The sequence below is a fragment of the Chanodichthys erythropterus genome, chromosome 19 (assembly GCF_024489055.1).
Source record: "Chanodichthys erythropterus isolate Z2021 chromosome 19, ASM2448905v1, whole genome shotgun sequence".
NCBI lineage: Eukaryota > Metazoa > Chordata > Actinopteri > Cypriniformes > Xenocyprididae > Chanodichthys > Chanodichthys erythropterus.
In genome coordinates, this window is record NC_090239.1 from 20,528,243 (window position 1) to 20,540,055 (window position 11,813).

Sequence of the window (11,813 nt, forward strand, 5' to 3'; positions counted from 1 at the left end):
ATATAAATACTTGATTCTGATTTATAATAATTTTCATACTTTTAATGTAATGTCACAACCAGTAGTTTTATTATTTATAAGTTGTTAGCCTAAAAAGTGAATGTTCTATGATGAAAATTATTAACCTTACATGGCTTGGGAAGAATTGTGCTAATTGCATCATACAAAACGCCAGAATGTATGATTATATCCGGACATCTGGTCGGGGTGATCCACCTTGACTTTTATCCTCAGCAAGAGGCTTACCTTTCCAAATATAATCATTCAAAATAATAACGGATAGAGCAACATGTAGCATGTGTGATTTATTTATTTATTTATTTGAGGAATGTAATGGATTAATCGTCTGCAGTAGTGCCAAAAGAAATATCACCTTTGAAATATCCTAGACAGCTGGTGATTTAAAGTAATAACATCATATAGCAGCTACAGTACAGCGCGACTCTATCCTCTTATCAGGGTCAGGAGGATGTGTAAATGGGCGGCGCATAACTCGTCATCAAATTTTAACCAATCAACGGGGGTTGTTCTCTGCCGCGGAGAAGCCAATCAGAAGAGCTATATTCACTTTTCAAAACCTGCCCGCCATCTTGCGTATGTACGTTTAGGACATGTAAACGTTTGTTTACGGAATATAGATATTGCGAATTATTATTTAGTCTTAGGATATAGCATTCTTCACTTCCGGAAACCCACCTTAATATAAAGGTAAGAAATCGCTCCTATTGTTTCTATCAGAAGGTTTACAGTTAAACTTAGTTTGCTATTGTGTACAACTTCCAAACGTTCACGACGTATGGTTGGGTATAGTGAGAAAAATTGTAATCATTTGTTGTTGCTGCGTTGCTTCAAGAACGATAATATTTTAATTTTATATTACAAATGTGAGTCCTCCTATAAGAAATAAACATGTTTTTTTTTTTTTTTTTTTTTTTTTTTTATAACTTTACTACATTTTGTGTGTATTTTTGTTTTTACCTAAAACAAACCTCTTTGACAGGATGCTCAGAGAATGGAAATTACATGAAGTCAGCATCAAATAAATTACACAAATGTTACATTGACATCATCCGTGTTGTTAAAACTAGTTCAGCAAAAAAAAAAAAAAAAGTTATTAAAGAGTTTGATTAGACACGCAACCTTTGTCAACAACAAAGATAGGAAAGTGTTTAATCTCCCTTGAAAAAGTTGATAAGCCTATTTATTGATAAACTGTCCTTGTTTATACAGTGTTGTATTATTTACATTTACTTTTCTGCATTTGCTCTAAAAACAGACCTGGGGTCAGTTGCATTATAAACACAGTCACGATGTTAAGACTGACTGTGTACTAGTCTGACCAACTAACAGTCAAAGGGCAAGAGTTTGTTTTACTTTTTGGATTCAAATTAGACAATCTACCTGTTTAAGTAACTTAAAGTTATGGCCATTCGTAAAGAAAACAAATTAAGATGTCTAACTTGTAAGACTAGTCTAAAAGGTTTATGCAACTGGCCCCTTCAAACAAGTTTTGGTTTATGAGTCATGAACCACTGCTTTAGGTAATTGACTGTTCTTGTTGTGAAAACTTTTGTAGGATGGACTCTCGCTTTGCTCACCTGTACAAGCGGGACAGCAGTGTGTCTATGATCCGGCTGAAGATGTCCAGACGTCGGTCTCAATCTCAGAAAGAGAACCGAGAGAAGATCCAAAACCTGCGCAGGCACCTCGACCAGCTGCCGGAGATAGAGCTCTCAATGGATGCATCCAGCATCATGGCCACCCAAGACAAAGCACCCAAAACGAATACAGCCAATGGTTAATATCGTAGTTTTGTTGTTTGATTCTGTGTTGGCATGGCCTTGTTTTAAACTAGTAATTGTACTTAACAGATGCAAATGCTGCAGCTGAGGAGAGGAAAAAGATGCTCGCTCGCTACAAAGAAAACAAGATGTTGCAGAAAGAGAAGGAAAAGCGTGAGAAAGAAAAGAAAGGCGTGTTTAAGGTCGGCCTGTATAAGCCTCAGCCACTTGGGTATCTGCCTTCCAACACTGCTGGACCAGGCAGAGGCAAGGTGAGTGATGGAAATAACAAATAACAAGTCAGACTATAATGAAGAGTACTTTATTTCCCATCTCATTTCTTCTCATGACAGATCACAGAAACTAACCAGTCCACACGGGTGACCCGCTCAATGATGCAAAATCAAAAGGTGTGTGTGTAATTTCTGCACCAATAATGTCACAAAGTGAAATGACAAAAATAATGTGAGTTTTCAAACAAATTTCCCTGATTATTCCCCCTGTCTGCCAATGGTCAACAAATAACATATAATCTTGCTGCTAACTCACACCATTGGTTGAACCAATGGACGCTGTGTTGGGCTGGTCAGGATGCTCAAACAATGGCCTACATGGAAAGAATTGCACACATTAGCTTGTTAACTTTATATACACATTAGCATTTAAAAGTTAGGGGTCAGTAAGATATTTTATTTATTTTAATTATTAAATCAGCAAGGATGCATTAAATCAAAAGTGACAAAAAAAAATACATTTGTTACAAAAGATTTGAAAAAATACTTTAGGAATAAAAAAATTACTGTTTCCACAAAAATATTAGGCAGTTTTCAAAATAAATGTTTCTTGAGCAGTAAATCGGAGTATTAGAATGATTTCTGAAGGGTCACATGACACTGAAGACTGGAGTAATGACTGCTGAAAAACCTGCTTAAAATTACTGGAGTAAATTACATTTTAAAATATATTAAAATAGAAAACACTTGGCTTAAGTTGTATTAATATTTCACAATATTACTGTTTTTACTGTATTTTTGATCATTATATATTTGATAATTGCAGCCATGGTAAGCATAAGATACTTCTTTCAAAAACATACTGACCTCACATTTTTGAACGGTCGTTTTATGTTCTCTTGCCTTTGTTTATATAAATCTGAACATATAAGTATGTGTATGTTGTAACTTTTACCTTTGGATTTCTGTGGTGACAGTTTGAAATCATGTCATTTTGTTTTTTTTATTATGCACTTCTGTTTTTGTTGTTATTACAGCCTGCAGTTGAAAGACATGCTGTTCCAAAGAAAGGTTTGTCCTTCTCGTTTAACTTCTCTGATTTTCATATTACCAAAGGCAAATCATTCTAATCAATCAAATTGAAATGGTTTCGCTACTGTTTGTCTTGAAGCAAACTTTGATGCCTTCATGCTGTTGTTGAATACTCTTTGTATTTGTACAGTTGAGACCGTATCGACCACCAGAGCTCCAGCCAAGAACAATTCCAAAGCTCTGACTACCACAAAAACCAGAGCAGCTACAGGTAATGCCACTCACTTAATTGTAGGTATGTGCAAAATGTTCACCCAAAAATTAAAATTGTCATTAATTACTCACCCTTATGTCGTTCCAAACCTGTAAGACTTTCGTTCACTTTTATTTTCGTTAGGATTTTATTCACATTTTAAACATTGATCAGCGAACATTAACAGAAGCTCAGCTGAACCTGCTTGACGCGTGAGAACTAACCTCTTCTGGAAGCTCAAACGTGCTCCGTATGTGTCAAGCAAGCATTCTTGAGCGTCCGTTTACCATAAATGATGTGTGAGGTGATGAATGTTTATATGTGAATATAAGCCTAAATTCAATCTGTTTATCTTTATAAAGTGATTGTGTCTATTCAGAAAATTTCGACTAAACAGTTTGATTGATGTGGATTAGTTTTTATAATCTTTATCTCTTTATGAACTTTTTGAAGCATCCAAACTGTAGTAATTTTATAGCTGTCTATGGAGGGACAGAAAGCTCTCAGATTTCATCAAAAAGATCTTCATTTGTGTTCCGAAGATGAACAAAAGATTTACGGGTTTGGAACAACATGAGGCTGAGAAATTAATGACAGAATTTTCATTTTTGGGTGAACTATCCCTATAATTTACATATGTACACTACTGTTCAAAAGTTCGAGGGTCAATAAGATAAAAAAAAGTTTCATGCTCACCTAGGCTACATTTATACAGAAATACAATAAAAACAGTTATATTATGAAATATTATTAAAATTTAAAATAACTAACATTTTTAACATCTTAACATTAAAAAGTTATCAGAATGATCAGTCATAAATCATTCTAATATGCTGCTTAATAGTATTGCAGAAATTGTGAAACTTTTTTCTGGATTCTTTAAATTAAAAAGTTCAAAACGGGAACAGAAATTTGTCTCCATAGTCATAATTGAATACATCCTTGCTGAATAAAATAATTACATATTATAATTGCATACATATAATAATTAGATATTTACATGTATACTACTGTTCAAATGTTTGAGGGTCAATAAGATTTAAAAAAAAGTTTCATGCTCACCCAGGCTACATTTATACAGAAATACAATAAAAACAATTATATTTTGAAATATTATTATAATTAAAAATAGCTTTTTTTCTGCTTAATATTATTTTTGAAATTGTGAAACTTTTTTTTCTGGATTCTTTGAATTAGAAAGTTCAAAACAGGAACAAATGTGTTGTCTTCATAGTGACTTTACTGTCACTTTTTATCAATTTAATGCATCCTTGCTGAATAAAAGTAATAATTTCTTTAAAAAATGTTACTGACCCCAAACTTTGATTGTAGTGTACACTTGAATTAAGAACCCATGCAGAGCATTATTATTTCTTTTACAGTTGAACCATCTGTGAGAGCTCCAACCACACGATCAGCTGCTAAAATGACACCGGTAGCTGTGGTTAAACCAGTTGCTGGTGAGTTTTATTTTAAAATAACATTTTAAATCTTGGGCTTTTCAGAAAACTTTGTCTCTGTGACTTTTATTATGCTCTACTTGTCTTACATACATGTAAGCCACTTTCTCTGTGTGATTTAGATTCAAGGACTACAAAAACAAGATCAACTGTTAAATGTCCTGCAGCGCCCTCTTCTGGTAGAGGCAAAGCCATACAAGGTAATGAGGCTACAGTTATTTTCTACTGGCATATTTTCTGGTATTGTACATGTTGTTGTTTTATATTGCCACAGTGTTGCTCAGATGGAAGTGATGTTGCATCAGTCCAGAACTACAGGATATTTGTGTATGTGTGTCATTAATCAGTACATCTCATTATCTTACACAGGCAACACAAAGACAAATATTGAAAATAAGGTGAGGTGATTTGTCATATCTATCTTTTTGGTTTTGTAATTTTATGAAAATTAAACATATTATTTTATGCTTGGATATTTTAGCCAGCTGAGAAAAAGGACACTGCTGTTAATTCTGTGGTTCTTGAGGAAGAGGAACCCAAAGCTGCTCCCCCCTCATTTGCTCCTCAGGGATTCGTGTTCCAGCCTCCTGTTGGTCTTAGTTCGTTTGAGCCTGCGCCCCTCTCTCCACGTTCAGCCAGTGCATTCCTCTCACCAAGGTACCTTTTTTTAATTTTATTCTAATAAAGTGAATGTGTGATAACTGTAAGCTTTGTTATTTAAGCTGGTCTGAAATAATACTATCATATTTCTCTTTTATAGCATTCTTGCTGAAGCCAGCGTGGAGCCCACCTTCCCCTCTCCCCCAAAACCTGTTGACCCTGCTTCTTCACTCTCATCCCCTCCACCTTCTCTGTCAACCCCTCCACCAGATCTTTCAACAAATCCTCCCTCAGTCTCCTCACCTCCTCCTGCCCAATCATCCCCTTTGCCGTCCACCTCTACAGCACCACCCCCTCCTTCGTCCCCCTTGGAGCCTCAGCATGATGTTGCCTATTTCAGGTGAGGCAGATCTCTACCATTAATAGAACTGACTCATTAGTATGTAGTAACTTTTATTAGTGTTTTAGTAATGCATTAGTCTCCATTTATGCAGCTTTCTGGGATACTTTTTCTGGATTGATCAATTGTCTTCTGCTTTGCAGTCTTTATTTTATTTTCATTAGATATTATACAATTAACCAGCCATTATATCAATTACATACACTACCGTTCTAAAGTTTGGAATTGGTACGATTTTATTTAAATTAAAAAAAATTTGAAAGAACTTTTATTACACTATTTAAAGGATTAGTTCACTTTCAAATGAAAATTAGCCCAAGCTTCATTCACCCTCAAACCATCCTAGGTGTATATGACTTTCTTGTTTCTCAGAAACACTCTCAGAAATATTTTAATTCCTGACGCATCTGAGCTTTATAATGGCAGTGAATGGGACCCACGAGTATGAGCTTAAAGTGTTTCCATCCATATCCATCCATCCATCATAAACATGTACTCCACGTGGCGCCGGGGGGTTAATGAAGGCCTTCTGAAGCAAAGCGATGCATTTGTGTAAAAGAAAAAAAAACACATTTAACAAGTTATGAAGTAAAATATCTAGCTTCCACCAGACTGCCGCCTTTATTCAAGTTACAAAGAAAGTGGAAAGTGTAAACTGGTGTCGCGTCAGACACTTTTTCCGTAAGTTGAATAGGGAAGGCGTAGGACGTAGCGTAAGCGGTGGAAGCTAGATATTTTACTTCATATCTTGTTGTCATCCTTCCTGAATAAGTGTTAATTTCTTTTTTAAAAATTGCTGACCCCAAAATTGTGAGGGGTAGTGTAATGTTTCACTGTATGTGTTCTTTCAATAGGGCAGCGATGGCCAGCGAGACTGAGCGTTTGACTGGACTTTCTGAGCTGTGGGAATCCCGATTTGATGATGCCTCTATCCCAGAAGAGAGTAAGGATTTAGTTTTGAACCATATTTAATTCAGTTGTCCTAATTCAACAACAGTCTAACACAGTATCCTAACTAGGTTTAACACAAGCTTTCCAGCAAGGAATAATTTCTATTCACACTGAAAGTGAAAATGGCATAGTCACAGTTAATTCAAACATATTTGATGTTTAATATCGTTACTGTTGGGTGGAAACCTTTTATCTCCAAAAATGCTACTTTTCAGGAAAATAAGACTTTTTTTTTTTTTTTTTTTTTTTTTGAATCATTAAACAGTGTTGTCAAAGTTGATATAGTAGCTTTTTATGTGTTCAGACACTTGCATGTGCCATTTATATTAACATTTTACCAAAATCAAGCTCAAATGGAATTACAAAGTTTTTGACCAGAGACTGTTGAACATACATGTTGTATCAGTCATTAGAACAGCCGCATCTGAGGCAGTAAGTGCATCAAATTACGTTTTCATCAACTTAGACTAAAGTTTACTGTAGATATGTGGACGCTCAGTTTTTGGTTATTTGGCCATCTTATTAATGATGAAGTTTGTGCAGAGGCTATTTAAGACAGTATTGTCTATGACTTAATAAATCCTAGACTGAGATACTCTTCTCTGTTCCTCATACATAAAAAGTAAAGAAAATTATGGACTTATTCAAACAACCAGTTCTTTACTTAATCTTGCATTGTATACAAGTAGAGATGGTCCAAATGTGTACGGCACTTCTATAGAGACAGGGTAGAGTTATGAGGTTTTACCGTCAGTTTAAGGATCCAGTGACAAGCTCTTTTTATACTTCTCATTGGTTAGATATTTGCAAATCCACAGACAGGCGTAAAGAGTGACCAACAGTAATGAATTATGAAAAAAAAAAAGGGACAAAATATGGATACACAAGGTTTCTGCCAGACAGTGATGACATACAGTTATGTGAAGTAAGTATATTTCTCCCTGTTCATGTAGTGCGAGACCGGATGCGCACGGCTGTAGGCCAGGCAAGACTGTTGATGAAAGAGCGCTTCAGCCAGTTCAACGGGCTGGTGGAGGACTGCGACTTGGGGCGTGGAGAGAAAATAACAACCTGTACTGACTTGCAGGGCTTCTGGGACATGGTGTACTTTCAGGTGTGTTGATGTTCCCTTTTAGAAATGCTCAAATAACGTCCAACCCTTGTTTAATGTTGTTTTATTTGATTTTTTTTTTTTTTTTTTTTAATAAATAGGTGGAAGATGTTAACAAGAAGTTTAATGCCTTGAAAGAGGTGGAAGCAAAGGATTGGAAAGAGGAAGTCAAGCCTGTTACCAGAAAAAGAGTGGCCAAAGTAAACAACATAAGCACAGTCTTTGAATAATAATACATCATTTCAAACGTGAAGTGTAATTCTTGTGTCCTGTGCTTTTTATGCTACAGAAGCCTCCTGCTGTAGGAGGGAAGGCCGGAGCAGATGGAGGTGCCAGTGCTGCAGCAAAGAGTCGACTGGCTGCTGTGAAGGCTGCTATGAGAGCCAAGCAGACTGAACAGAAAGCCGTTGAGAAAGACAACATCCAGGAAGATGCAGGCCCTGCCGCCATACTGCCTGCACAGACTGTGGTGTTCCATGGAGGCTTCTTCCAAGTGGAAAGCCCAGTCAAGCCATCAGGTAAGAATAAACTACTTGTCTTAAGTAAGCTTGAGTTATTTATTTATTTATTTATTTGACTTGGGCTAGTATTAGAATTTTTTTGATATTGAAAATGGTTATAAGAAATTACATTTCAATGTTATACAAAATGTTGATATGATAACCCTATTTAGGCAAAAATAACTATATCATGACATGAAGTCATTGTGAAATAAATTTACTCATATCGTGATATAGGATTTTAGTCATATTCGCCCACCACATTGGATGAGAACTAAACTGAGATGGATGACATCACTGTTTTCCACAGAGCTGCTTTATAGCTGAATTTGAACTCATTTCATGTTTGATGATCGTTACAGTTATTGAACTGACCTCAGCTGAACAATGACACTATTGTCTTTTTAAAGCTGTTATTTTCAAATACGTGTTTTTATAGTATAATACTAATATTTCTATAGTATTTCTTTTTATAATTTAAATTCCTTTTGTCTTTTGATCGCATGCCTAATTTCTGCCTCTAGCCATAAAACTCCAGGATTAAACTGTTGTCCAGACTTAGCAATGTCATAATTGTGAGTTATATTTGGAACATAACTTAAATATATTGAGTATAAAAAAACTCAAAAATATTTAAGTTATGGTATTCCTTAGTCCAGAAATGTATTTATTTTTACTGCAGTCAATATCCTTTTTTATGTTGTCTTTGTTTTAATCTGTTTAATTTTCTTCTTTTCAGGTGCTGTTAGACGATCATGTCGAATCAGTACAGTTTCTTCCCCCTGTGGTTCTAAGTTCAGCACTCCAGGCAGGCAGTGCAGATCTAATGCAGTCTCTCATGCATCCCCTCTTGCCTGTGTGTCTGCCACACCTTCACGAAATCATCACCCCCATGTATTGCCTGTTTCCACCCCTCTACGTTCTGCTGAGCCCCTGCCACAATCTCCCAGAGCTCCTCAGTTCAGTCCTGACCACAACCAAAACACACATGTTTCACCAGATGCAGAGCCCTGCTCCAACAGCCAACCTCATTATGATTTAAGCTCCGCCTGTACCTCACACACCCAACCAGATATCAGTAACGGACCAGAAGACAGTCCAGTAGACCAATCACATTGCTTACCCAGCCAGTCCGAGCACCTTGCTGATTGTTCAGAACCTCAGCTTGAGGAATGCGTGCCAGAGTATATGCTCAGTCCTTCCTCCCAAGACAACCCACAAGAGGACATGGTCTCTGAAGAGAGTTTGCCTGCCCCAACTGGAGCAGATGCCACTCTAGATACTCTTGCCCAGTGCTCATCTCGCACCTTTTCCTCAGAAGCAGAACAAAATGCCTGTGCACCTGCTTCCCCTATCCTGATGCTCTCCACACCAACCAAAGATCTCAGCATTTCTACAGATCTCAGGAATGAGGTCATTTCAACCTTTAATAGGTATGCTGTGCTTTATATTAGGCCATCTAATTCTTAACATATGAATCACTAAACATGGCACAATTCATAATCTTTAATACTCTTTCCACTGTTCATACAGCTCTCCATCCAGTACAAATGTTGAAATGACTGGAAATCAAGAAGATGAGGTGATTATCTACCAAATCCAACTAGAAACGCACAATATTGATTTATGTGTGTTTATATACATGCATGCATAAACACATATGTATATGTTGGATATACATATTGTATATTTAATTACTCAAGCGTCCTCTATTTTCACATTGATTACCTTTGCCCTTATCAATAATAATATATGGATATATATTAAATATTTAATAAGACAGTTAAATGTAATCTTTAAGAAATCTCAAAATGAATATCCATTTTCTTTCTAATTGTACATTTAAAAACTAAAATCAACCATTTTAAGTGCTACAAATGAATTTAGGCATCGATGATTTTTCTTTTTTGGACAATTTTAATATCCGCTATCTTTTTTGGACAATTTTAATATCAGCTATTTATTGGTTATTGGCTGTAACATAATAGAATTTTATTGGCTTATCACTATGGGCTAGAAAAGCTACACCATGTAACTGTCAGTGTAACAAAAAAAAGTTATTAAAGGAAAACCTTGTCTTTACCCTGTTGCATTTTGATAAACCTATAATACATGAAATATTTTAAAGTTGGATGGATTTTGTGGTACATTGCATACATAAGCCACTTGCTCATGCGTGGCATGTCAAATCCGTACACTGAGGAAAAATAGTTCTAGCTGTAAGTACTATTAAGTACTAATATATGTGTACAACAATACCTTGAAACACATTAATCTGTGCAGAGGAGCAGAGCTGAAGCACAACCAAAACAACGTTTTTCCTCTAGACCCATGCGTTTTAACCGGTAGAGGGCCAAAAGTTACATAGTGTAGCTAACCTTTATTCCGTATCCCTAAATCCTACTATTAATCAGCAGAGCTTTTTTCTTATACTTAATAGTTTATGGATCATGTTCTGATATATTTTTCCCAGGGTGCTACTGATTTGGACTTTGAGCGTTACCTACAGCCAACGGCGAGAAACAGCATGTCTCCGGGTCTTGCAGCAGAGAGGTTCTCCCTTGGAGTGTTGGATGCTGAGATGGAGAGTCCTGTGACTCCGGCGGAGGAGCGTCCTGTTGATGTCTTGGCAACACCTACAGGTACTTTATGTCCCTGATATCACATCATAATATTATTAATGCTCACAATCTGGTTTGTTGGGGGGCACGTGGGCACTCACTTCTCTCTCTTGCACTCCTGTCTCAGTTCTTCCCAGATTGGTGTTCACACCCCGGACCAGTCAGGTGGATTTAAATCTTTCCTTTATAAACTGTCATTCCCTTTTTCAACAGGGTTCCCACAGTTTTCCAGTCATGTAAATTCACTCAGAAGGAGCCATTTTTATCTGATTAAATATTTTATAGATGTAAACTTGAAAAAAAATGACTACAGAAGATTTTGTTCATTTTAATAAAATCTTAAAGGCTTTTATTAGTATTTAGTTTTTCAGGCCCGAAAACCACCATTTTATATTTTTCAGGTGTTTTCAATGACCGTGGGAACCACTACTATATCACAACTTCTGAGTGTTGTCAGTATTTTAATTTTAATTTTATTTTTACACATTTTCTTCCCATAACCTTGTTGTTCTCTGGTGTTTCAGATGTCGGACAGTCTGTTTCTGTTCACCCCAGAGCAGAAGGAGAGAGTGAGACAGTCAGTGTGTGAACGTGACCTGATCACATTCACACCTCCCACAAACAAATAAAAGCACATCCACTCACTCTTTAAATGTGGATAGTTTTATTATTTTTTGCGTTGTTAAAATAGATACCTTTGATACTTGTTTATCTGTTTGCTACTCACTTTTTGTACTTTATAATGAGCACATTTAGATACAGCAATAATATTTCTATGCAGTTTTGACTTCAGAAAATATTGTTTTTTATGGCTTTTAAATGTCAAAATTGTTGTGAATGCCAATTAAAATCATAAGAACAAAAATTGTTA

At 36.0% G+C, this 11,813-nt stretch overlaps 1 protein-coding gene across 1 annotated transcript; it reads left to right on the forward strand.

Annotated features, from left to right (window-relative positions):
- The first annotated feature begins 582 nt into the window (after nucleotides 1-582).
- Nucleotides 583-11,804, forward strand: dlgap5 (discs, large (Drosophila) homolog-associated protein 5). The gene is made up of 20 exons (XM_067369133.1): nucleotides 583-708; nucleotides 1,577-1,797; nucleotides 1,872-2,053; nucleotides 2,135-2,191; nucleotides 3,052-3,085; nucleotides 3,237-3,317; nucleotides 4,682-4,759; nucleotides 4,882-4,959; nucleotides 5,129-5,157; nucleotides 5,241-5,416; nucleotides 5,520-5,759; nucleotides 6,614-6,702; nucleotides 7,664-7,824; nucleotides 7,923-8,021; nucleotides 8,111-8,339; nucleotides 9,061-9,754; nucleotides 9,855-9,903; nucleotides 10,795-10,963; nucleotides 11,070-11,107; nucleotides 11,467-11,804. Exons 2-20 carry the CDS (start codon nucleotides 1,578-1,580, stop codon nucleotides 11,569-11,571), a joined length of 2,808 nt encoding a protein of 935 aa, XP_067225234.1. The 5' UTR covers nucleotides 583-708; nucleotide 1,577; the 3' UTR covers nucleotides 11,572-11,804.
- The last annotated feature ends 9 nt before the right edge of the window (nucleotides 11,805-11,813 follow it).